General features: G+C 41.5%; 1 protein-coding gene across 2 annotated transcripts in view; it reads left to right on the forward strand.

The window, feature by feature from the left end:
- The first annotated feature begins 6537 nt into the window (after positions 1–6537).
- The window catches only part of HTR7 (5-hydroxytryptamine receptor 7), a 105110-nt gene continuing 85968 nt past the window's right edge, over positions 6538–25679 (forward strand). For both annotated transcript variants that reach the window (XM_060114939.1, XM_060115015.1), the window contains exon 1: positions 6538–7082. In XM_060114939.1, the coding sequence (XP_059970922.1) occupies positions 6538–7082 (545 nt within the window). The remainder of the gene's footprint in view (positions 7083–25679) is intronic.

Consider the following 25679-nt stretch of genomic DNA (forward strand, 5'->3'; position numbering starts at 1 on the left):
CATGGACCCTTAGACTCTGGGTGTACAGCCTCAGCCAAGGTTCCCATGCTCCTGAAGCACACAGGAGCAGCAGTACTGCTTCGTGGGATTATGTGGGCTTAGACAACAGGGAGAGACAGAGCAGCCTTGTGGAATGGTCTGCTTTGGGTACAAGACTCCAGGTCCATCAGTGGAGCCTCAGGGTAGAGCAGGGGAAGAGGGAGCCACAATAATGACGAGTTGAATTGCCCATCAGATAAATAGGATGGGGGCTCAGAATCATATTTAATTTTAGAAAAATATGACACTTCTTACAGAGTAAAGTTCATACGTACCTTGCATGGCACACGTGATTCTTTATGATTGGCCCCCAAGAAGTCTACCCTCGCCGTTTCCAATGCATTTTATGTGATACAGTTATGGCAAGTGTTCCACATGTTAATGGACCCCTGTTGGCATTGCACTCCCCTTTCCTCCAGTCTGCTGATGAAACTTCTGCCTGAGAGGAAGTGTTAGCTCCTGTGAATTCCTTGGCCTCCCCAGGAAGAGCCAATGCGCCTTTCCTCTGGACTCCCACATCTTTGTTTCATACTTATATTAGGAGGTTTTTCATATTGCACTGCATCTAGTCTGTCTCTTTCACCAGGTAATGAACACCTGCAGAGTGGAGAATTTTGCCTTATTTGTTCATCCCTAGCACATAGCACAGTGCCTATTAATATATAGCTGGTACATGTTTTTGTTTTTTTTTTTAAGATGTTGGGGGTAGGAGTTTATTAATTAATTTATTTATTTTGGCTGTGTTGGGTCTTCATTTCTGTGCGAGGGCTTTCTCTAGTTGTGGCAAGTGGGAGCCACTTCATCGCGGTGCCGGGGCCACTCTTCATTGTAGTGCGCGGGCCTCTCACTATCGCGGCCTCTCTTCTTGCGGAGCACAGGCTCCAGACGCACAGGCTCAATATTTGTGGCTCACAGGCCTAGTTGCTCCGCGGCATATGGGATCCTCCCAGACCAGGGCTCGAACCCATGTCCCCTGCATTAGCAGGCAGATTCTCAACCACTGCGCCACCAGGGAAGCCCGCTGGTACATGTTTATTGAATGACTGGATGAGGGATAATTTTGCCTGGAAATGGGGACATGAACATAATGGCAATTTTCATATCACATATTATTTTGAAGACTGTAGGAGGCTTCCTAAAATTCTACAGGGGATTAGAAAATGTCGTATAAGATGCAGCCTATCAATTCTTCAGTGAAAGACTTTCTTCTTTCTATTCTACTTATCTTTAAATACCACATGTCCCTCTAGCTTCTGCCCAATTCTCTGCTACTCTTTTGAATAAAACTACTCCAAAAGTTGTCTGCCCTCCCAGTTGCCATTTTCTCTCTCCTCGTGATCTCTTGAACCCATTCTAGTCTACTTTTATTCCTGCCACTTCACTGGAATAGTTCTTTCCTTACTTGGCATTTGCCCGAGTTCATCAATTTCTTCTCCTTGAAACGTCTTCCTCCCTTGCCTTTGAGCATCCAATCTCTCTTGGTTTTCCTCCTAACTCAATGGTCTCTCCTCAGTCTTTGTTGGTCTCTCTTCCTCTCCCCAACCTCAGGATGTTGGCGCATCCTAGGGTTAATTCCTCAGGCTTCTTCTCTATCTGCTCTTCTTCTTGAGAAATCTTCTCCTGAACTTGTATCTGACTATATGACATCTCCACTTGGATGTCCAATAGGATCTCCAACTTAACGTGTCCTTTTTAAAAAGAACTCCTAAAACAATACCTGGTATGTATTAGACACTCAATAAATATTGACTCAATCGAGTGAATGCTCATATTATCTGTTTTTCTTTAAGGTGAAGGACAACTTTTCTTTCAATTAGTCCTTCAGGTTTGGACCATGGAAGCTGACATTGTCCAATTTGTTCCCTGAAAAGAGCTTTCCATGAAGTTCTCTCTGTGTGGAAGTTGTATGAGGAATAGATTCACCACTAGAGGGTGAGCATATACCACTTATATTTCGAGATGGTCACGGTAAGAAAAAATGGAGTAATTAGAAAAATAAGCGTTCTTAGGTCTATCCATTCTCTGATTTTCTGTTCATATTTTCTTGCTGTTGAGGAAAAATTTTAAAGGATACATTTACTTTGTAAAGAGAATGAACATTTTCTAAATGGAACCAAAGGAAAAAAAATACATTTTTTCTAGTTAGCATTAAGGGAAAATGCAAGTGAAAGTATCACAATTAAAGGACACATACATCTGAATCAAAACAAAACTCACCATTCACTTTTAAGCTGAGGAATTATTTTAAATCATGAACGACTCTTGGTTGTAGGCATTTTTCTACACTTTGACAAACATTTATTGAGCACCTAGTATGTAGCGGGAATAAGAAAATATCCTTGCCTTTGGGGAGTTAACAGTCTGCTGGAAAAGACAGTCATGTAAATATAAAGCGTAATGCACCAGTAAGTGCTATAATAAAGATATGAAAAAAGTGCTTTAAGAACCTTCAGAGCCTAGAAAGGATGAAACTAGCCATGGTGAGGGGGATTGTCACAGAGATGGGGACATTCTTGTGTCCCAGACTACCTTTTATCCCAACTGGGCCTCCCAATATCTGTGTTGACGGTTGCTAGGATGTGTGTTCTGGCTCTGTGCTACTGCTCTACAACCCGACTGGTACACAGGGTAGGATTTGGATATTTATATACACTAATCTTAGCACTATACCTATATAAGCATTGTTTTCCTAGTCTTTTCTCATCCAATTCTGGGGTCAACACCCAGGCAATTAGTTTAGTTGAGTGAGCCAATGGGGTGTACAAGTAAGTAGCTGAAAAACTTTGGAGAAGTACAAGAGTAGTTCTGTAGAAAGTCAGCCTCGTTGGGCATTGGAAATTACTAGAGCCCCAGTCAGCATGACGTTAGTATGCTTAACTGACCAGTGTGTTGCCAATGACTCCTATGGCATAGAAAGCTATATTTTACTTGTGTTTCTTAAAGTAAATCTAGACTGTCAGAGTATGCTGGTTTATGGGAAAATAAACTCTCCTAAGCTTATGTCCTCCGGATGGGTATGTGTGGGTCTGCAGAGATATGATTCAGCACATGCATTTAGATGAGCCAGATGTGTACCTACAGGAAGAAGAGCTTATAAAAAGACGATAATTTTTATTGTAGGATGCGGTTATTCTTCTGTACTCCCCCAGAGCAGTTTTGAGTGCAGGAGATGGCCAGTTGGAAACCTCAGAAAGCTGTCGTTTCAGGTACCCTTATTGACAATTTTAGGAAAATGCTGTTACAGGAAATGAGAGTCTACACAAGGTTTGATACTTTTTAAAGTAGCAGAGTTATTTTTTCAATGAAATAAATCAAAGGGATTAAAAACTAAAGATGTGATTTGACTTAGATGCCAAGCCCTCTCTTATTATCTCCAATATAAGATCCAGAGTAGGCTGGCAGGGGGAGGGGAAAGGCAGCAACACCCTGATATGGATTTTAAAACCCCAGGAAACCAAGGGCAAAACAACACATTTAGGTGAATATTTAGGTATTTTTATGAATATTTTGTTAAGCTGTATCTTTAGCTTTTTTGTGTGAGAAAATTATGGAAAAGGATAAATGAGATTTTAATATTTTTATTAAGATATGATTATTTGTTATTCAAGGTTAGAGGGAATCAGAAAGAATTCCAAATTGTTCTGTCTGGATTTTGGAATGATACAATGATAGATGAAATTTAAACTCAGCATAAGCAAGGTAATGCTGCAGAAGCCGAGATTTTCAATAACCGTGTTTATGCACTGTGATAGCTTATAAATTAAAAACCTAGCAAATCTTAGGAAATACACTCAGCCATCACCAGGGATAATATAAGTGACTTCTGTATAAAAAGGGGAGCTTGGACCTGGTGCTATACTGAAAATGGAAGAGGAAGTAAATTTGAAAGTAGTATTTTACTGATTATTTGGTGCACTTATATGTCTACAATGAAAAAACAAAAGCAAAAAACATCAGAAGCAGCGATGAAACATAAGTGGGCTGGGTAAGGGCTGACCAGAGTGTAGGGGGCAAATTAATTGACTGTAAACTCAAATAAAAAATATTACTTTTCAAATTCTTTGTATAATTAATTAATGTGGAATATTACTTAAAAGAGCCAAGATATAAAGTAAGCTGACCCTGATTAGAGTACTCAAGGGGGATAAAAAAATGAGAAAAGTCAAAATGAGTTAAAATAAGTTAAAAAGTTAAAATGAGGGCTTCCCTGGTGGCGCAGTGATTGGGAGTCCGCCTGCCGATGCAGGGAACGCGGGTTCGTGCCCCGGTCCGGGAAGATCCCACATGCCGCAGAGCGGCTGGGCCCGTGAGCCATGGCCGCTGAGCCTGCGCGTCCGGAGCCTGTGCTCCGCAGCGGGAGAGGCCGCAACAGTGAGAGGCCCGCAAACCGAAAAAAAAAAAAAAAAAGTTAAAATGAGAAAAGTCCCAAGTAGCTTGTGAAATTTACTACCTTAAGGAATTTTTAAGAGGCCTTGAGACAATTCTAAACCTCAAAAACCAAAAACCTGAGACGTTTCAATGTAGTCATGAGTGATCTTGGACAAGTCATTAAACTTGTCCCAGCCTCTATTTCCCTCTCTGTATTGCAGGGTGAACAAATGGTTTCTCAGATGCCTTCCAGCTACAAACTAGTTTTCTTTTGTCTGGAATTATGTTTAATACGAACTTAAGTAAAGTTGAAGAAATTTCCTCACCCATCCTCTTAACCATGAAATAGTATTGTTTTGTGGTCTACATGTTACGCTCCACTCTTCCTCTGAATGTATTGATCCGCTTACCCCAGACACAGGAGAGCCGCTGACATGTTCACAGTAGTGAAAGAGCTGTCAGCATTGGCCCATGATTTAGGGATTTATTTTTTCTACTTAAAAAAAATTTTTTTTTGGAATGTGTAGAGGGAAGAATATGAACATAGTAATCAGATAAACCTGGGTTTGAAACCTCTTACTTACCAGCTGATTGCAATAGCAACTGTGTTTCCTCATCTGGAAAAACAGGGCTAACACCCACCCTGAAGAATGAAGAGTGTTACCCAGCACTCACATCAATACATTTTGAGGTTTCTGTTCCTTTTCTTATTTATGATCCGCTAGGGTCTAACTAGAAAAGAAAACAGATTTGATTATTCTTAGTCTTTAAACTAAAGAAATCACTGCTGGCTTCCGATAAAATCTTTAAACAAAATGGAGTGAAATAAGTCTCACAAATAATAAAAATCAACCACTCTGACAGGGTTTCAGTACCAAGGGGATTTTAGGCAATACGCATTAATTAAATCAACATACACATCCAGGATTCTGCAGAACATTTATAACCGGTCATTTCTTCTCTTACGTGAAAGATTTCCAGAATGCCATGGGAGAATTAATCCTCATTTTAATATATTAGGCACTGAAGTCTGAATGTAAAAGCAGCCAAGGTCTATTTTCAGAGCTGAGAGGCCTGTTTCTAGACGCCTGGAGGGTTGGTCACAATGGGTTTAAGCCCTCTGGAGGCCCCTTCCCCAGAGCCCCCATCTCCTCCTAGGTGTCTGGACCCGGGCGTCCCTCCCTCTCCCTTTTCTCCTTCTTCTGAGCTCCCACCCCCACCCCCATTCAGCCGCTTCTCTTTTTCCATCTTCCCTTTCTCCCATCAGTGGTCAAAATAGAAAACGGAAGTATCTGTTTGTTGCTTGGTGGAGTGCTAAGAAAGGTTCATTTTTAATTAAGATTAAAAAAAAAAAATCCCTCCCCGGGTTCTTCATTTTGCAATGAGTCCGAGCGTCCGCGGGCTCCCTAGTCCTCCCCCACCAAACTGTCGTTTACTAGTGAGGAGGTTCGGGTCTGTCGGAGGGAGTGTGAGCCTCCTGCGGAAGCTCCCCGGGCAAAGCGGCTCGGGATCCCGGGAGGCACGTGGAGCACCGTCCCCCGCCCAGTGCCGGGGGGCGCGGGAGAGACGGCGGCCCCTGCCCAGCCGGGGGAACCCGTCCCGGAGCCCGGGGCGCGCGGGCAGCGACCGGACGCGGCGGCGGCGGCGGCGGCAGCGGCGGCGGGGACGCGGCGCGGTTGCCGCAGGGGAGCGGCGGCGGCGGCGGCGGCGGCGGCGGCGGCGGGCGCGAGGGGCGGGGCGCTCTCCGCAACTTCTGCCGCTGCCTCCCGGGCGCTCTCGGCCGAGCCACTCGGCGGCTGAAGGCTGCGAGCGGTGCGAGCGGTGCGGTGCTGTGCCGCCAGCCGAGCCCGGCCCGCCGGCCCGCGATCCCGCGCGTCCCGGGGGTCCGTCGGGTGCAGGAGGCGCCTCCCACAGGGAGTCCCCGGGTGGCCGCGCTCCCGCGTCGTCCGCTGCTGTTGGGGGACCGGGACGTGCGGGCCTCAAGGCCGAGCAGGGGCGCCCCCCAGCGGACTGCGCGGGCCCCATGGCTGGGCCGAGCGGAGCGGAACCGACGAGGTGAAGCCCCCGGGCCGGCAGCCGGAGCGCGTGGCGGGGGCGCCGGCTTCATGGGCAGCGACGCACAGCGGCACGATGATGGACGTTAACAGCAGCGGCCGCCCGGACCTCTACGGGCACCTCCGCTCTTTCCTCCTGCCAGAGGTGGGACGCGGTCTGCCCGACCTGAGCCCCGACGGCGCCGGCCCGGTCGCGGGCTCCTGGGCGCCGCACCTGCTGCACGGGGTCCCTGAGGTGACGGCCAGCCCCGTGCCCACCTGGGACGCACTCCCGGACAATGCCTCCGGCTGCGGGGAGCAGATCAACTACGGCAGAGCCGAGAAAGTTGTGATCGGCTCCATCCTGACGCTCATCACGCTGCTGACGATCGCCGGCAACTGCCTGGTGGTGATCTCTGTGTGCTTCGTCAAGAAGCTCCGCCAGCCCTCCAACTACCTGATCGTGTCCCTGGCGCTCGCCGACCTCTCGGTGGCCGTGGCGGTCATGCCCTTCGTCAGCGTCACCGACCTCATCGGGGGCAAGTGGATCTTTGGCCACTTCTTCTGCAACGTCTTTATCGCCATGGATGTCATGTGCTGCACGGCCTCGATCATGACCCTGTGCGTGATCAGCATCGACAGGTAAGGGCCGGGCTGCCCCGTCCCGGGGTCCGCCTGAGGATGTGCTGGCAGCTCAGCCCCAAACACTTGCCTTTCCTGGTCGGATAAACCAGACTCCCCTGCGGGAGGAAGGGCTGCGCTTAACCCCCCCGCCCCCCCCCCCACACACATCAACCCGACACCAACCAAACAACTTCAGTTACAGCGTAGCCTATATACACCTTTAAAAGAAGAGCTCGAAATGTTCTGGTTTACGGTAGTGAGAATTTTAAGACCAAAGTTAAGAGTATTTTAAGCGTTAGAAGTTCCACCAGGGGGTCCCTTGTCTTGGTTTTCAGAAGGAAGGGATTTGATCCTCTCTGAGCCTGACAAACCCTTGCTGTGAGCCTGAAAGAATCAGTTCTTACTTTAAGAAATCAGCGGGAGAAAAGCCACCTTGCTTTCCTGATTGCACGAGCTACTTCTCAGGCCAATAAAAAGACCTAGAATGCCCCCAAATTGGGGGGTCTACATGTTTTAACGTTGCACCTCTATGATTGCTGATTCTGAGTCACATTCTTTTGGAAGTCTGGTTTTACTGTCTGGCAAGGCTGTCTGTATCCTCCAGGCTTACTGGAGCCTTATTCCCTGTCTGAATGGTTGGTTCTAGCATTTCATCATATCCCTTGGGAATCTTCTCTTGAGAACTCCCCCACTGGAGTAATTGAAACAGAGGCTGACCGTCTGTCAGGGATGCTGGGGGAAAAAATTCCTGTCTTGGATGTCAGATTGGAATAGGAGACCTGCAATGTTTCTTCAGACTCTAGGATTACAAGATTCTGCAGTGGAGGTGGTCGTTGGTCCTAGAAATATTGTGCAGTTGACAACTTGAAGTACGGTTGTGATGCTCTGGCAACAAAACTCTCTGCTTCTCTGGAGACTGAAATAGTAAACCTTAATATTCACAGTTGGAATACTGCTAGTGTTTTAAAACCAGCACAGGCTGGTATCCTGTTGTGTTTAATGATACAGAAAAACAGTTGCTTATTTTCTTAGTGGACCTACAGAACCTTTAAATGTGTAGACCTTACAGTAAAGGAGAAATAATTGATGCCTCCACACTTAAAATGAGAGTGTCTCAAAGGATGGTGTAGCACAAAACTGAGGTTTCCTCCTTTTCCTCCCTGTAAACACTGCTATATTGTGTGTGGGTTTTTTTTTTTAATATTTAACATGTTGTGCTATTTTACTGCTTGGCCAGGGTTTATAGTTACTGAAGAAAGGGGATATTTTCAGGGAAGAAAAATACATTGTATTTGCATTTAGTTAAAGATCTAGATTATTTTAAAAAAATGGATCCTGCCATTTTGTATGTTATGTTAGGAGCTTCTAATAGCAAACAAGGAATTATTTTTAAGAGTAGAGCATGAACTGCATATGTGAGAATATTAGCTCCAAACTTGACAGCTGAAGTTCTGAATGATTGTAGTTAAGCATGACCACAGACATGCATTTACAGTCTGGCTGCAGTCTGGCTGTGGCAACAGGAACTGGGAGAGTGCACTCAATATACATAGTAAGTATATGCTTGAATTATAAGCGTAAAAATCCGACTGTTCATCCAACGAAAATGGTGCTTCTTGCATGAATGGAGTCCTTTTAAATGGAACTTAGTGTAATAAAGTGAATAACAATTTCTGCTGCAGGTAATGCATTTATAAGCTTTTTTCATTTCATAATTGATAAATGATAAACAAACAGCACAGTGTGCTAATTTGTCTCCTAGGATGACCAGGTTTGGGTGGGACCAGCTGAGATTCCTGTACGTGAGCTAAAGGTTTTCTTTGCTCATGATGCACATGTGACTTAGCAGCAGCAGGAACATCTCCAATACAGAGATGAGGTTAATCCTTTCTTTTTTTTTAACATCTTTATTGGAGAATAATTGCTTTACAATGGTGTGTTAGTTTCTGCTGTATCACAAAGTGAATCAGCTATACATATACATATATCCCCATATCTCCTCCCTCTTGCATCTCCCTCCCACCCTCCCTATCCCACCCCTCTAGGTGGTCACAAAGCACCAAGCTGATCTCCCTGTGCTATGCAGCTGCTTCCCACCAGCTGTTTTACATTTGGTAGTATATATATGTCAATGCCACTCTCTCACTTCATTCCAGTCCCAGCTTACCCTTCCCCCTCCCCGTGTCCTCAAGTCCATTCTCTACGTCTGCGTCTTTATTCCTGTCCCGCTCCTAGGTTCTTCAGAACCTTTTTTTTTTTTTTTTTTAGATTCCATATATATGTGTTAGCATGTGGTATTTGTTTTTCTCTTTCTGACTTACTTCACTATGTATGACAGACTCTAGGTCCATCCACCTTGGCAAGAGCTTCTAATTTCTTTGTCAACTATATCCTTATGATTGTCACAAATTGTGTTAACATAGGGATAAATATTCTGTCTCTTAGTTTTTTATGAGAATTGCCCCATTAGTGAATTCTGCTTAACAGTTATTTTAGAAGATGAACGTGTCATTTATTTAGATAAAATGAAGAATTTATAGCATCGGAAGACACAGATTGCCTTTCTTCCAAGAACACACAGAACTAAAAATGAGAAAAAGGAACATGCAGTTGTTATCAGTTGATTGATAAGGTGCATTATTTCTATTTTTTCTTCAGTTCCATTGTGGAATATGGCCAACGATATAAAAATGTGCTAAGAAAATATGAAAAAAATTTAATCTTCATTCATTCATTTATCCATTCTCTCTCAGGTACCTAATATGTGTTATGCCATGCTTTGTGCAGCATAAGCAAAGATGAATAATAATATTCTGAGCCCATGCTATGTTACAAGAATTTGGTTACCTGTTGGGCATTTAACCTGTCTAAAATGGAAACTTTGATTTTTCTTAACCCCTCCCCACCATGCTGGGATGCTTTTCCAGCCTTTTCCAATGGAATTTCGTACTCTTCTTCTTCACAGGCTTCAACACGCTGATCCCCACCCTTTATAGATAATGACCCATGATCATTGAAAAAGTAGCAGCCATTGGATGGAAACTACTTTGTCTTTCCACCACCAAACGATTTTTCCTACATCTCTACCCTTTTTATTTCCTTCCAGTTAAAAAACAAGAAGACATTGTGTCCCAGCAAAGACCAAACCACCTGCACTTCACATCCTATTCCCTCTCACATTCTGGAAGACTTGGTTTTTCCCTTGAGTCCTCATCTCTTTTTTGCCTTCAGTGTTGCCTCTCAACAGGGTCAAGCTTGATATTCCATTTTTAAGAACTCCTTCTTTGGCTTCACTTCTCCCTCCAGTTACTGCTCCACTTCACAGTTAAGCTGCTCAAAGAACTGTGACCACAACCTGACTTTATTTCCTTACTCCTCAGATAGGTGAGTTTGACCCTCACCAGGTCTGCTGTAATACTTTAAATGGCCTTCCCGATTCCACTTCTGTCTAGTCCTCATCCATTGCCTATAAAGCAGCTAGAATGATCTATTTTTTAAAAATGGTTTTAAGTGAGATAACATTTTCCTATAGTGAAATGCACAGATATTAAATGTACATTTTGATGAGTTTTGACAAATGTATGTACCCATGTAACCAACACTCCAAATAAGATACAGAATATTTTGTCATCCCGGAGAGTTTCTTTGTGCCCTTTTTAGAATGATCTTTAAAAAATAGAAGTCAAATTATCTTTTATATACAGTTTAAAAACATGCAAAACAGTTCTATATATTGTTTAGGTGAACTTATATAAGGCATCAAAGTATAAAATAGTTCAGAGGAATGGTGAGCTCCAAAATCATGAGAGTAGTTATCTCTGGTGGGGTGGGTGGAGGCGTAATCAGGGAGTAACATACATATCAATGATATCGGCCGTACTTTGTTTCTTAATCTTGATGCTTGATACAGTCTTGTTATCCTGCATATAACTTTCTGTACTTATGAAATATATTTTTAAAATGATTTTTGGAAATACATATAGAAAAGTGAGCAATCCTAAATGTAGAGCTTGATGCATTTCCACTAAGTGAACCCATGGAGGTAATCTGCAGCTAGATCAAGAAATTGAACATCACCAACCTCCTAGAGGTCCCCTCTTGCTCTTCTCCAGTTTCTAATACTCCCAAAGATAACCATTGTCCTGACTGTTAGCATCATAGATTAGTTTTTCTTGGACAAAACCTCATAAAATGGCATCATATAGTGTGTACTCTTAAATCTGGCATCTTTTGCTCAATAATAATGTCTGCTGTGCGATTCATCCATAGTTTTTAGCCTGTCAATGATTTATTCATTTTTTTTTTGCTGAGTAGTATTCCATTTAATTTGCTTATCAGTTCACCTGTAGATGGACATTTTCATTGTTTCCATTTTCTATATGTCGCTAACAGTGCTTCTATAAATATTTATTTATAAGTCATCCTGTGTACATATTGTCATTCCTTTTGGGTAAATATAACACTGGATAATAAGGTACCTTATTGAATTCTATATATATATAATTCTATATACCCCCCCTGACGTCTTTTGTGTTATTGTCAAGCATTTTAATCTACATATTTAAAAAACCTATTAGATATTATCTTTATTGTTATTTTAAGCAGTCAGTATTCATTCTTATTTACCCACATGTTTACCTTTTCCATTGCTCTTTATTTTTTCCTATATTATCATGCCTTCATCTGGGATCATTTTCTTATGCCTGTTAGACTTTCATTAGCATTTTTTAAAGTGAGGGTTTGCTGGTGACAGATCCTCTCAGTTTTTACTTATCTAAAAATGTCTTAATTTTACTATCATTTTGAATGATATTTTCTCTAAGTATGGAATTCTATGTTTGAGTTTTTGTTCAGCACTTTAACACATTATTCCATTGTCTTCAGGCTTCCATCATTTCTGTTGAAATATTAGTCATTTACCAACATTGTTATTAATTCTTTGAAGATAATGTGTCTTTTTTCCTCTGGCTGCTTTCAGGATTTTCTTTTTGTCTTTAGTTTTTATACATTTTTCTGTGATGTCCCTAGGTTTGGCATTATTGATTATTTTCTGTTGTTTATTTGCTGTCAACCCTGCTGAAGTTCTTAGTAACTTTTGTATTTGTGTATTGATATCTCTAATCAGTTTGCTAGTATCTCTTTAAATACTTTTACTGTCCTCTTCTTTCTCTCTTCTTCTCTGTCTTCAATGTTACATAATTTAGATTGTTTTACTTTATCACGTATGTATCTTATACTCTTTTCTTTCTTTTCCGTTTTATGTTTTTCTCTGTTCTTCAGCTTTGAAGAATTTTGACCTACCTTCCAATTTATTAATCATCTCTTCCGCTCTGTTTAATATGTTGTTTGGTCTTATCTATTGAGTTCTTAATTTTAGAGTACTAGAAATTATATTTGATTTTTATTTTTTATTTTTTTGCATTTGATCCTTTTTATTGATTCTAACTCTCTGGTGAAATTCTTTGCCTTTTCACTGAATTTCTCCAACTTGTTATTATACTTCTGAGCATATTAATCATAGTTAGACTCTTTTTCTACCAACTCTAATATCTGAATCACTTGTGGTTTCTTTGTGTGTGATCTCTCCCCCCACCCCCCCAGCTCTGGGTTTTGGCTTTGTGTCTTGGCATGCTTAATAAACTTTAATTGTATACTCAACATTTTATATGAAAAACTGTGGATGTTGTATATGATGTTATTCTACTCCAGAGAAAATAGCTTCTAGGCAGGCATATTGGGGGACTGATTATTGTAATCCAGTTAGGGACTTAGCTGACTGTAGGCTTTGTTTTAGTTTTGATAAAGCTGTGTCTGCCACTGGCCAATGCCTCTTTCTAGGGTGTAGCTTTCTTGGAACTTCAGCTAAGAGCAGAGTGGGTTCTCAATGACTTCTCTCCTTGGTTAGTTCAGAACTCTGTTTTTTTCTCTCCTTAGCAGTGTGAGACTATCAAAACTCTCACTGAAAGTTTTTTTGGGGGCTTTCTCCTTGGCTTCTTAGCCTCCTGCCCTTTACAGCTTCAGAATTCAGCAAATGTCTTGAGAGGAATACCAGCCAAGTGTTGGGCATAGTTTTCTGTTCCTTCCTTCTTATTTGGATATTGGCATCTCAGGTCTCTAATTTTTGTTTTTCTTTCCTCAAGAGACTACCAAAATTTCTTCTGGTATTTTTGCCTCTTAATAGCATTTCTGTTGAGGCTCTTTGCCTGGATCCTCAGCTCCTTACCCCTCACCTAGTTTAGGCAAATGTCCCAAGGGAAAGAGTGGCTGCAGAATTTTGGCTCATCTCTTTGTGGTTCTCTCATTTCTAGGGTTTTGTCCGCTCAACTCCTGGTTTTCTCAAAAACTCTGTTATGTCTTTAAGCAGGTGTGTGTGTGTGTGTGTGTGTGTGTGTGTGTGTGTGTATGTATTTGTGCTTTATCCAGATTTTCTAGTTGTTTTCAGCAGAAGCATTAGTCTGAAGCATTAAGCAACCCCATCATAGGTAGAAGTGGATGTGTGCCTGAAAGATTTTAAATGTATGCAGATATAGAAATATAATGATGTAAATTTTGTGCTTAAAACCCTTCATTGGCTTTTCATTTCACTAGGAATACAATTAAAAGTCTTTAGCACACCTACAAGGTCCCTGATTTATTCCTCCCTTACTTCCCAACAGCATTTTGTATTGTATTTCACCTTGCTTTCCATGGTATAGTCATATTGACCTTTTTCAGTTTCTCCATCATGCCAAATTCTTCTTACATCAGGCCTATTCCATGTAAACCCACCAACTAATATATTTGCAATACTATGATTTCATGTCTGGAGTTCTGTTCCCTAATACATGTTTTTTGATCCCAAGTTGGATAGCTTAAAAGTGTTTAACCCTCTAAGATGACAACAATTAAAATGTCTGAAAAATACCAAATATTGGCAAGGATGTAGAGCAGAGGGAACTTTCGTACGTTACTAGTGGGACTGTGAATTGGTAAACTACTTTGAAAATAGTTTGCCATTATCATGTAGTGTTGATGATACATACACCCTATGATTCTGGGATTCTATTATTTTACCACTAGGTATATGTCATAGAGACTCTTGTCACCAAAAGTTTTGTACAAGAATATTTATAATATCCACAAACTTGAAACTCCCAAACTTGAAATAATATATAAGTGTATCCATAGTAGAATGGATAAATCAATTGTGGAACATTCACAGAATAGAATACTATTGAGTAGTGGTTATCAAACTTGAGCATGCATCAGAACTATGTGGAGGACTTATTAAAACACAGATTACTGGGCCCCATTCCAAGAGTTTCTGGTTCAGTAAGTCTGGGGTAGAGCCCAATTATTTGCATATTTGCATTTAAACAAATTCCCCAATGATTCTGATGCTCCTGGTTTTGGGACCTTACTTAGAAAACTGTTGCTATACGGCAATGAAAATTGTTGTCGTAAAATGAATCTCACAAAGTAATTTAAACAATTTTTTATTATAAAATTTTGAAACTTATTTAAGAGTCAAGAGTATGGTATAAAGAGCCTAATCTATCCATCGCCTAGCTTCAACAGTGATGAATTTATGACCACCGTATTCAAAGTATACTTTGCAACTCCTCCTTCCTCACAGTATTTTAACTCAGATGTCAGACATCATGTAATTTCACCCATAAATTCTTTGGGGCCACAAACATAATGCTGAGCAGAAGAAGTGGAGTCCAGAAGAACACATGATTCCATTCATATAAAACTGAAAGAAACAACATTGTTTAGAGACATACATAAGTGTAAATATCATAAAGAAAAGGAAGGAAGTATACATCATGAGAACAAGGATAGTAGTTAATTACTTCTGGGTGGGAAGGAGGGGTGTTGTGACCAGAGAGGTATGCTTTTGAGGTGGTGTAATGTTTTATCTCTTGCCTGTAGAGGTAGTTACATGAGGGTTCACTTTAAAAATTACTATTAAACTATTCATGTATATTTTAGGCACCTTCCTACATACGTATTTTGTTTTACATTAAAGGGACAGAAGTATTTATTTGATGACATCTTGTGAGGTGTATATGGATTTACATCAGATGTATGGTTAATCTGAGCAGATACAGTTATTGTTTTAATGCTCTCAGCATCTATTAGTTTTTAGCCTCATGTTTGAGGGCAGAGGTCATTTTTGGGTTGTCCACAGTTATAGGAACTCCTCTGGCTAACTTGCAAGAGCCATAATCTTTAGTTCTGACTGGTGTCTGGCTGAAGCCTCGCTTCCTTGCCAGGTACTATGACTCATTTGCTTCGATGATCTGAGTTCTGCTCTTGGCTTTAATTCTGCTGTGATCAGCAGTGCAGGGTGCATTCTGGTTTCTCTGGATCCCCTTTCTCTTTGAAGGAAGTCATTCTTGCTCATCTCTAAAGTTAATTTTCAGCTTGTATATACACTTTAAGAGTTGATAGAATCCTCTTCTTTTTGTCTTTTTCTCCATCTTGTCGCCTGGACTGTGAGTATGGTGGCTAGAGATCTGGCCTTCACCTTGGTCAAGACAGACAACCAGAGCCACACTTGGGAAGGAGCAGCAGTGCACTGGGAGAGTAGCCGGGATTCTGGAGGACTGTGGACTCCACAGGATTGCGGGACTCTGACTTCTTACTGATAGATGAACAGATACCATCATGTTGTCTGTCATAACTGCTAAACCTAAGTGCCAGTTTCTAATCTTATGTGCTTATCCTTCACACCATTGTCCATATACACTTCCTAAAACATCATTGTGAGGTGTCACTGTGTCATTCTCCTTTAGGAATAACAGCTACCATTTTTGAGGGTCTTTTGTGCTACATAAATTTCTAGAGATTCACATAATATCTCATTTAATCTTCACAACACCTTTGTAAGCGTCTTTATTGAGGCCTGTGCTGTCATTGAGGTCGGCTGGCCAAAGGCATAGGAGACAGAGTGTGAACATTTTACATTCCATTCTGTAGATGAGGAAGCTGAGGGAACACACACACTGTGTGTGGCAGGAACACCATCTGAATCAAAAGCCCATATGTGTTCCTCTACATCATTGTAGCCATTGTCTGCTATATAAAGAGAGCATTGTTAAGATAGCATTCAAGGCCTCTTGTGACTTGACCCCAGCCTTCTTTATAGCCTCAATCTGACTAATCCCATCATAGGCATCCTCCCTTTTAACAAGATGTCAGAACAGAACTAATGTTCTTACCCCCCAAACTTCTTCCTCTTCTAAGGTTCCCATCCCAATAAATGACATCAGGCTGCACCCATTTGCTTTGCTAGACATTTAGGTATCACTTTTGAAACTTTCCACCCAGCCCCCCACTGTCACCAGTGCATCGCCAAGTCCTGCTCACTGTCCCTTCACTTCTCTTCTCCCCAGTCCCAGCGCCAGACACTCAAGCCAAGCCTCTGCCATCTTTCACTTGGACCATGCGAAGTAGCCTCCCAGGGCTTTCGTGTATCTACCCTTGCTGCACATTAATGCAGAGTGTGTAACCTGAGCTGCGCGTTAGAATCACCTGGGCAATGCTCGGAGCCCATCTCTAGAGATCCTGATGTAATTGGTCTGGGTGGGCCTTGGCATCAGTATCTTTGAAAATATCCCCCAGGTGATTCTAATGTGTATTCAGCCAGAGGGAGAAGCCCTGAGTTAGCGTGATCTTGTAAAAATGCAAATGCGATTCTATCCGTGGTTCCCAAAGTTATCTTGCACATTAGCATCACCTAGGAATCTTCAAAAAATTCCAAAGCCCATACCCAGGCCATACACAAACCCAACTGATGCACAGTCTCCGGGGGTGAGACTCATGCATTATATTCTGGAAGCTCCCTAGGTTAACCCAATGTGCAGACAGGTCTGGGCACTGCTGAATTATGCTGTTCTCCTCTTCAAACTCTTTAATGGGTTAATGAGTTCCCCTGCTCTTGGGATAAGATCCTAAAATTTTAATATGATTTAACAGATTTTATAATCTGACTTCTGCCTATCTCACTAGATCAGGGGTTGACAATTTTTTTCCATAAAGAGCTAGATAGTAAATATTTTAGACTTGTATGCCATATAGTCTCTGTCGCAGCTACCCAGCTCTGCCACTGTAGTGTGAAAGCAGCTATAGACAATATGTAAATGTACGGGCATGGCTGTGTTCCAGTAAAACTTTATTTATGGCTACTGTAATTTGAACTTCATAAGATTTTCACAATGTTATTAAATATTAGTCTTTTTTATTTTTTTCAACTATTTAAAAATATGAAAACAAACATTCTTAGCTGGTGTGTGTGGGGAGGCTATACAAAAACAGGAAGGGACCAGATTTAACCCTGCTGGAGTTTGCCGACTTCTGCCAAAGATTCTGTTCAAGTCAATTCAATTCTCTATCGTGTAGATCATCTCTCTTCCTGCCCTGCCCCCCCTTCCCCCCCCCCCCCGCCCAATATTCTGGCAACTCTGAGCTTCTTTCCATTCCTTGAGATTTTGCAATTCAGGGACTTCACAAGTCTTTTTATTGCCTACTCCCCACCTCACCCCCCTGACACACTCATGTGCCTCTTGGGCTGGTTAATTCTTATCACTCTTCAGACAGGTCCTCAACTAGATGTTACTGCCTCATGGAAGCATTTCGAGAATCCCCGGACTATCTTAGACAGACTTATAACTCCCTGCATTTTTTCTTTCTTGTGCTCACCTCAATTTGTAATTACTGGTTTGTGAAATTAATTGTAATGGATTCATGATTTGTGGGGTCATCCATACAGCAGGCATGGTAGGACCAGGGTCTGTCTTGTTGGAGACTGAATCCCCAGCCCCCAGCATAGTACTTGGCACATAGTAGGTGTTCAGTTAATCTGTGTGGATTGACTGAGGAAGGAAGGAAGGAAGAGAGGGAAGGTGGGTGTCTCTGATTCCCAAATGTCTGCCCTTGCCTTCTTTTTTTTTTTTTTGCGGTACGCGGGCCTCTCACTGTTGTGGCCTCTCCCGTTGCGGAGCACAGGCTCCGGACGCGCAGGCTTAGCGGCCATGGCTCACGGGCCCAGCCGCTCCACGGCATGTGGGATCTTCCTGGACCGGGACACGAACCCGTATCCCCTGCATCGGCAGGCGGACTCTCAACCACTGTGCCACCAGGGAAGCCTTGGCCTTGCCTTCTTATTCTCCAGCTTCTTATGAAATATTCTTCTTGGTGAAGTTTTTTTGGGAAACCAAATTAGAGCCAGGAGATTGTATAATGAAACAGAAGCAGCATGGAGGCAATGGGACAGTCCCAGGGGGTCATCCCATCAAGGCATAGTAGGCTGGTGAGTCCCTTTCTGCTCTCCATGCCTGTGTGGAACACTGACATAAACAAAGCCCTAGTGATGCAAAAGATTTAGCAGCTTAGAGCCAGGAGTCAGCTCTTGATTGTCATCATTGCTGTGCCATGAAGCAGGGTGAAAAGGCAGGAAAAATTAAGCAAAAATCCCAGATCCTTTTCATTTCAATGAACAAAACATATTTCAGCCAAGCTCATGCATCCCAGAAGGAAAGCCATAAGTGTCAGGCATGAAGGAGATACCCAAGTAGGGAAGCACAGTAACTGACAGTCACAATATCATTTATTGAGCACATACTATGTGCCGGGCCGAGTGCCATGGGATTTATGTGATGCATCTCATTTCATCCCCATGACCACTCTGTGGTTACTCTCATCCCTACCACTCCTGCAGGATGAGGAAAGGGAGGCTGAAAGAGGTTAAGTAACTTGCCTAAGAGCACACAGGAGGAAAGCAGTGAATCCTGCTTGGCTGAGGGAAGGTCTGACTCCAGCTCAGAGGGGTATTGGCTTCGTGAACATCATCTCTGAACCATGTCAGGTGATAAGTGTTTTCTCCTGCTGTTCAGACAGGACAGTGATGATGTTAATAATAATTATTATTATATTCATATCAGTCCATAGTCTCTTATCTAATATCCTTGGGGCCAGATGTGTTTTGTCACATTTTTCTCTAGTGTTGATCCGTGGTATCTCCCACTCCAGTCCATCTGTTAGCTTTGGGGTTATGGTTAAGGTGAGGTCACTGTGGAATATTAAGATCCACATCTTCATAGTTTTAAGTTAGATGAGCAGGAGGCCCTAACAAACAGCCCAAGTGTATATACATGTGTGTGTGTGTGAGTGAGAGAGAGAGAAAGAGAGAGAGGGAGAGAGAGAGAGAGAGAGAGAGAGAAGAGGGGTGGAGAGAGGGTTAGGTAGGTGGTGGGGATATGGATGGAGAGAGAGAGAAAGAGAGGGAGGGGAGGGGAGAGGGAGCGAGAGGATTCATGGGCAAGCAAGCTAGAGGAGATGGCGGGGGTGAGATTTATTTGCTAAGCAAACCCTTGTTGTTTGCCTACTGGATATTGAAGTACTGTGGGGATACAAAGCTGAATAAAGACACAGCCTCGTCCTCAAGAGGTTATCTAGTTGAGCCTAAATTAAGATTATTTTATTCACACACCAGAAAACTTGGACCTTTAAAAAGTTAGGGTGTACATATTGCTTTGCAGTCAATCCCTGTGCAATATGACCTTTCCTGAAAGAGTTTATGAGTCATTTAGCTTCTGGTTGCAAACAATTGGCTAGTTTGAGCACTTCCATCAATAAAACCCCCAGTACTCTATGCTCTGTTTTTGAACAGCCTTTCTGTGCCTGGAGAATTCTTGTTAAGGCCTGCTGCAAAACAAGGACTGCTAGGTCAGAACTAAGCACTCATGCTTCTGATGTTGCCACTTGAAGTACAGGATGCCAGCCTCTGGGGGCCGAGCAGCTGTGGGACTTTGGGGGAACATCTCCAGTGCATCTATTTGGGGAGCTTTATTTTTGCCCATTTAGCTGGTTTGTATTCTCACTTTCATCCTGGCCTCTGTTCTGATTCAAATTCTGTATTTCTGGGCATTCTGATAATATTTCCCAATCTTTCAAAGAGAGGCAGCTGGATAGCTTTCTTCCTTCCAAATGGTTCTTTCATCTGGAACATCAGGCAGAACTGTCCACCTAAAGGGGGCTATCAATATTTATAGTCTATCATGGGGAGACTTAAATGGCATGCTTCACTCCATCTATAATCAATCCAGCCCAGCTGCCTGAATATTTCAGAATTGTATTTTGGGAGATGTATGTTCTATACGTTAGGTTTGAAAAAGTCTCTGATATTCTCAAGAGAAGTCTTTGCAGATTCTCCCGTTTAATAAATAGATTGCCTCATGGTTTTATACTTGATAGTTTTCTGAATACTGCCAGGTTCCTACCACTCTGGCTTCCTTTCTGGGTCACAAAGGTGATAGTCCTTTGTTAGCAATTTCTCCTTCTTTTTTTTTTGTATTTTATTTTATTTATGTTTTTATACAGCAGGTTCTTATTAGTTATCCATTTTACACATATTAGTGTATATATGTCAATCCCAATCTCCCAATTCATCACAACACCCCTCCTCTGCTGCTTTCCCCCCTTGGTGTCTATATGTTTGTTCTCTACATCTGTGTCTCTAATTCTGCCCTGCAAACAAGTTCATCTGTACCATTTTTATAGGTTCCACATATATGCATTAAATACAATATTTGTTTTTCCCTTTCTGACTCACTTCACTCTGTGTGACAGTCTAGATTCATCCACGTCTCTACAAATAACCCAATTTCGTTCCTTTTTATGCCTGAGTAATATTCCATTGTATACATGGACCACGTCTTCTTTATCCATTCATCTGTCGATGGGCATTTAGGTTGCTTCCAGGACCTGGCTATTGTAAATAGTGCTGCAATGAACATTGGAGTGCATGTGTCTTTTTGAATTATGGTTTTCTCTGGGTATATGCCTAGTAGTGGGATTGCTGGGTCATATGGTAAGTCTATTTTTAGTTTTTTAAGGAGCCTCCATACTGTTCTCCATAGTGGCTATATCAATTTACATTCCCACCAGAAGTACAAGAGGGTTCCCTTCACACCCTCACCAACATTTGTTGTTTGTAGATTTTCTGATGATGACCATTATAACTAGTGTGGGGTGATACCTCATTGTAGTTTTTTTTTTTCTTGCGGTATGTGGGCCTCTCACCGCTGTGGCACCTCCCATTGTGGAGCACAGGCTCCGGATGTGCAGGCTTAGCGGCCATGGCTCACGGGCCCAGCCGCTCTGTGGCATGTGGGATCCTCCTGGACCGGGGCACGAACCCGTGTCCCCTGCATCGGCAGGCGGACTCTCAACCACTGCGCCACGAGGAAAGCCCCTCATTGTAGTTTTGATTTGCATTTCTCTAATAATTAATGATGTTGAGCAGCTTTTCATGTGCCTCTTGGCCATGTGTATGACTTCTTTGGAGAAATGTCTATTTAGGTCTTCTGCCCATTTTTGGATTGGGTTGTTTGTTTTTTTAAATATTGAGCTGCATGAGCTGTTTATATATTCTGGAGATTAATCATTTGTCCGTTGATTCGTTTGCAAATATTTAAAACAAAAATTTTTTTGCAGTATGCGGGCCTCTCACTGTTGTGGCCTCTCCCACTGCAGAGCACAGGCTCCAGAAGCGCAGGCTCAGCGGCCATGGCTCACGGGCCTAGCCGCTCCACGGCATGTGGAATCTTCCCGGACCGGGGCATGAACCCGTGTCCCCTGTATTGGCAGGCGGACGCTCAACCACTGCGCCACCAGGGAAGCCCCGTTTGCAAATATTTTCTCCCATTCTGAGGGTTGTCTTTTCGTCTTGTTTGTAGTTTCCTTTGCTTTGCAAAAGCTTTTAAGTTACATTAGGTCCCATTTGTTTATTTTTGTTTTTATTTCCATTACTCTAGAGGTGGATCAAAAGAGATCTTGCTGTGATTTATGTTGAACATTGTTCTTCTTATGTTTTCCTTTAAGAGTTTTATAGTGTCCAGTCTTACATTTAGGTCTCTAATCCATTTTGAGTTTATTTTTGTGTATGGCATTAGGGAGTGTTCTAATTTCATTCTTTTACATATAGCTGTCCAGTTTTCTCAGCATGACTTATTGAAGAGACTGTCTTTTCTCCTTTGTATGTCCTTACCTCCTTTGTCATACATTAGTTGACCATAGGTGCATGGGATTATCTCTGGGCTTTCTATCCTGTTCCATTGATCTATATTTCTGTTTTTGTGCCAGTACCATATTGTTTTAATTGCTGTAGCCTTGTAGTATAGTCTGAAGTCAGGGCGTCTGATTCTTGAAGCTCCATTTTTTTCCCTCAAGACTACTTTTGCTATTCGGGGTCTTTTGTGTCTCCATACAAATTTTAAGATTTTTTTGTTCTAGTTCTGTAAAAAATGCCATTGGTAATTTGATAGGGATTGCATTGAATCTGTAGATTGCTTTGGGTAGTATAGTCATTTTTACAATATTGATTCTTCCAATCCAACAACATGGTATATCTCTCCATCTGTTTGTATCATCTTTAATTTGTTTCATCAGTGTCTTATAGTTTTCTGCATACAGGTCTTTTGTCTCCCTAGGTAGGTTTATTCCTAGGTATTTTATTCTTTCTGTTGCAGTGGTAAATGGGAGTGTTTCCTTAATTTCTCTTTCAGATTTTTCATCATTAGTGTATACGAATACAAGAGATTTCTGTGTATTAATTTTGTATCCTGCAGCTTTACCAAATTCATTGGTTAGCTCTAGTAGTTTTCTGGTGGCATCTTTAGGATTCTCTATGTATAGTATCATGTCACCTGCAAACAGAGACAGTTTTACTTCTTCTTTTCCAATTTGTATTCCTTTTATTTCTTTTTCTTCTCTTACTGCCATGGCTAGGACTTCCAAAAGTATGTTGAATAACAGTGGTGAGACTGGACATCCTTGTCTTGTTCCTGATCTTAGAGGAAATGCTTTCAGTTTTTCAACACTGAGAATGATGTTTGCTCTGGGTTTGTCATATATGGCCTTTATTATGTTGAGGTAGGTTCCCTCTATGCCCACTTTCTGGAGAGTTTTTATCATAAATGGGTGTTGAATTTTGTCAAAAGCTTTTTCTGCATCTACTGAGATGATGATATGGTTTCTCTTCTTCAGTTTGTTAATATGGTGTTTCATATTGATTGATTTGCGTATATTGAAGAATCCTTGCATCCCTGGGATAAATTCCACTTGATCGTTCATGGTGTATGATCCTTTTAATGTGTTGTTGGATTCTGTTTGCTAGTATATTGTTGAGGATTTTTGCATCTATATTTATCAGTGATATTGGTCTGTAGTTTTCTTTTTTTGTAGTATCTTTGTCTGGTTTTGGTATCAGGGTGATGGTGGCCTCATAGAATGAGTTTGGGAGTGTTCCTTCCTCTGCAGTTTTTTGGAAGAGTTTGAGAAGGATGGGTGTTAGCTCTTCTCTAAATGTTTGATAGAAATCACCTTTGAAGCCATCTGGTCCTGGACTTTTGTTTGTTGGAAAATTTTTAATCACAGTTTCAATTTCAGTGCTTGTGATTGGTCTGTTCATATTTTCTATTTCTTCCTGGTTCAGTCTTGGAAGGTTATACCTTTCTAAGAATTTGTCCATTTCGTCCAGGTTGTCCATTTTATTGCCATAGAGTATTGACATAGAGTTACTTGTAGTAGTCTCTTAGGATGCTTTGTATTTCTGTGGTGTCTGTTGTAACTTCTCCTTTTTCATTTCAGATTTTATTTTATATTATTTTATTTTTTGGAGTATAATTTCTTAACACTGGTGTGTTAGTTTCTGCTTTATAACAAATTTAATCAGTTATATATATATATATATATGTATGTTCCCATATCCCCTCCCTCTTGCATCTGCCTCCCACCCTCCCTATCCCACCCCTCCAGGCAGTCACAAAGCACCGAGCTGATCTCCCTGTGCCATGCAGCTGCTTCCCACTAGCTATCTACCTTACGTTTGGTAGTGGATACATGTCCATGCCTCTCTTTCACTTTGTCACAGCTTACCCTTCCCCCTCCCCATATCCTCAAGTCCATTCTCTAGTAAGTCTGTGTCTTTATTCCTGTCTTACCCCTATGTTCTCCATGACATTTTTTTTCCTTAAATTCCATATATATGTGTCAGCATACAGGATTTGTCTTTCTCTTTCTGCCTTACTTCACTCTGTATGACAGACTCTAGGTCCATCCACCTCATTACAAATAGCTCAATTTCGTTTCTTTTTATGGCTGAGTAATATTCCATTGTATATATGTGCCACATCTTCTTTATGCATTCATCCGATGATGGACACTTAGGTTGTATCCATCTCTGGGCTATTATAAATAGGGCCGCTATGAACATTTTGGTACATGACTCTTTTTGAATTATGGTTTTCTCAGGGTATATGCCCAGTAGTGGGATTGCTGGGTCATATGGTAGTTCTATTTGTAGTTTTTTAAGGAACCTCCATATACTGTTCTCCATAGTGGCTGTACCAATTCACATTCCCACCAGCAGTGCAAGAGTGTTCCCTTTTTTGCACACCCTCTCCAGCATTTATTGTTTCTAGATTTTTGATGATGGCCATTCTGACTGGTGTGAGGTGATACCTTATTGTAGTTTTGATTTGCATTTCTCTAATGAGTAAAGATGTTGAGCATTCTTTCATGTGTTTGTTGGCAGTCTGTATATCTTCTGTGGAGAAACATCTATTTAGGTCTTCTGCCCATTTTTGGATTGGGTTGTTTGTTTTTTTTGTTATTGAGCTGCATGAGCTGCTTTTAAAGTTTGGAGATTAATCCTTTGTCAGTTGCTTCATTTGCAAATATTTTCTCCCATTCTAAGGGTTGTCTTTTGGTCTTATTTATGGTTTACTTTGCTGTACAAAAGCTTTTAAGTTTCATTAGGTCCCATGTGTTTATTTTTGTCTTTATTTCCATTTCTCTAGGAGGTGGGTCAAAAAGGATCTTGCTGTGATTTATGTCATAGAGTGTTCTGCCTATATTTACCTCTAAGAGTTTGATAGTGTCTGGCCTTACATTTAGGTCTTTAATCCATTTTGAGCTTATTTTTGTATATGGTGTTAGGGAGTGATCTAATCTCGTACTTTTACATGTCCCTGTCCAGTTTTCCCAGCACCACTTATTGAAGAGGCTGTCCTTTCTACACTGTACATTCCTGCCTCCTTTATCAAAGATAAGGTGACCATATGTGCGTGGGTTTATCTCTGGGCTTTCTATCCTGTTCCATTGATCTATCTTTCTGTTTTTGTGCCAGTACCATACCGTCTTGATTCCTGTAGCTTTGTAGTATATTCTGAAGTCAGGGAGCCTGATTCCTCCAGCTCCATTTTTCGTTCTCAAGATTGCTTTGGCTATTCGGGGTCTTTTGTGTTTCCATACAAATTGTGAAATTTTTTGTTCTAGTTCTGTGAAAAATGCCAGTGGTAGTTTGATAGGGATTGCATTGAATCTGTAGATTGCTTTGGGTAGTAGAGTCATTTTCACAATGTTGATTCTTCCAATCCAAGAACATGGTACATCTCTCCATCTATTTGTATCATCTTTAATTTCTTTCATCAGTGTCTTATAATTTTCTGCATACAGGTCTTTTGTCTCCTTAGGTAGGTTTATTCCTAGATATTTTATTCTTTTTGTTGCAATGGTAAATGGGAGTGTTTCCTTGATTTCACTTTCAGATTTTTCATCATTAGTATA

The sequence above is a fragment of the Mesoplodon densirostris genome, chromosome 1 (assembly GCF_025265405.1).
Source record: "Mesoplodon densirostris isolate mMesDen1 chromosome 1, mMesDen1 primary haplotype, whole genome shotgun sequence".
NCBI classification, from domain to species: domain Eukaryota; kingdom Metazoa; phylum Chordata; class Mammalia; order Artiodactyla; family Ziphiidae; genus Mesoplodon; species Mesoplodon densirostris.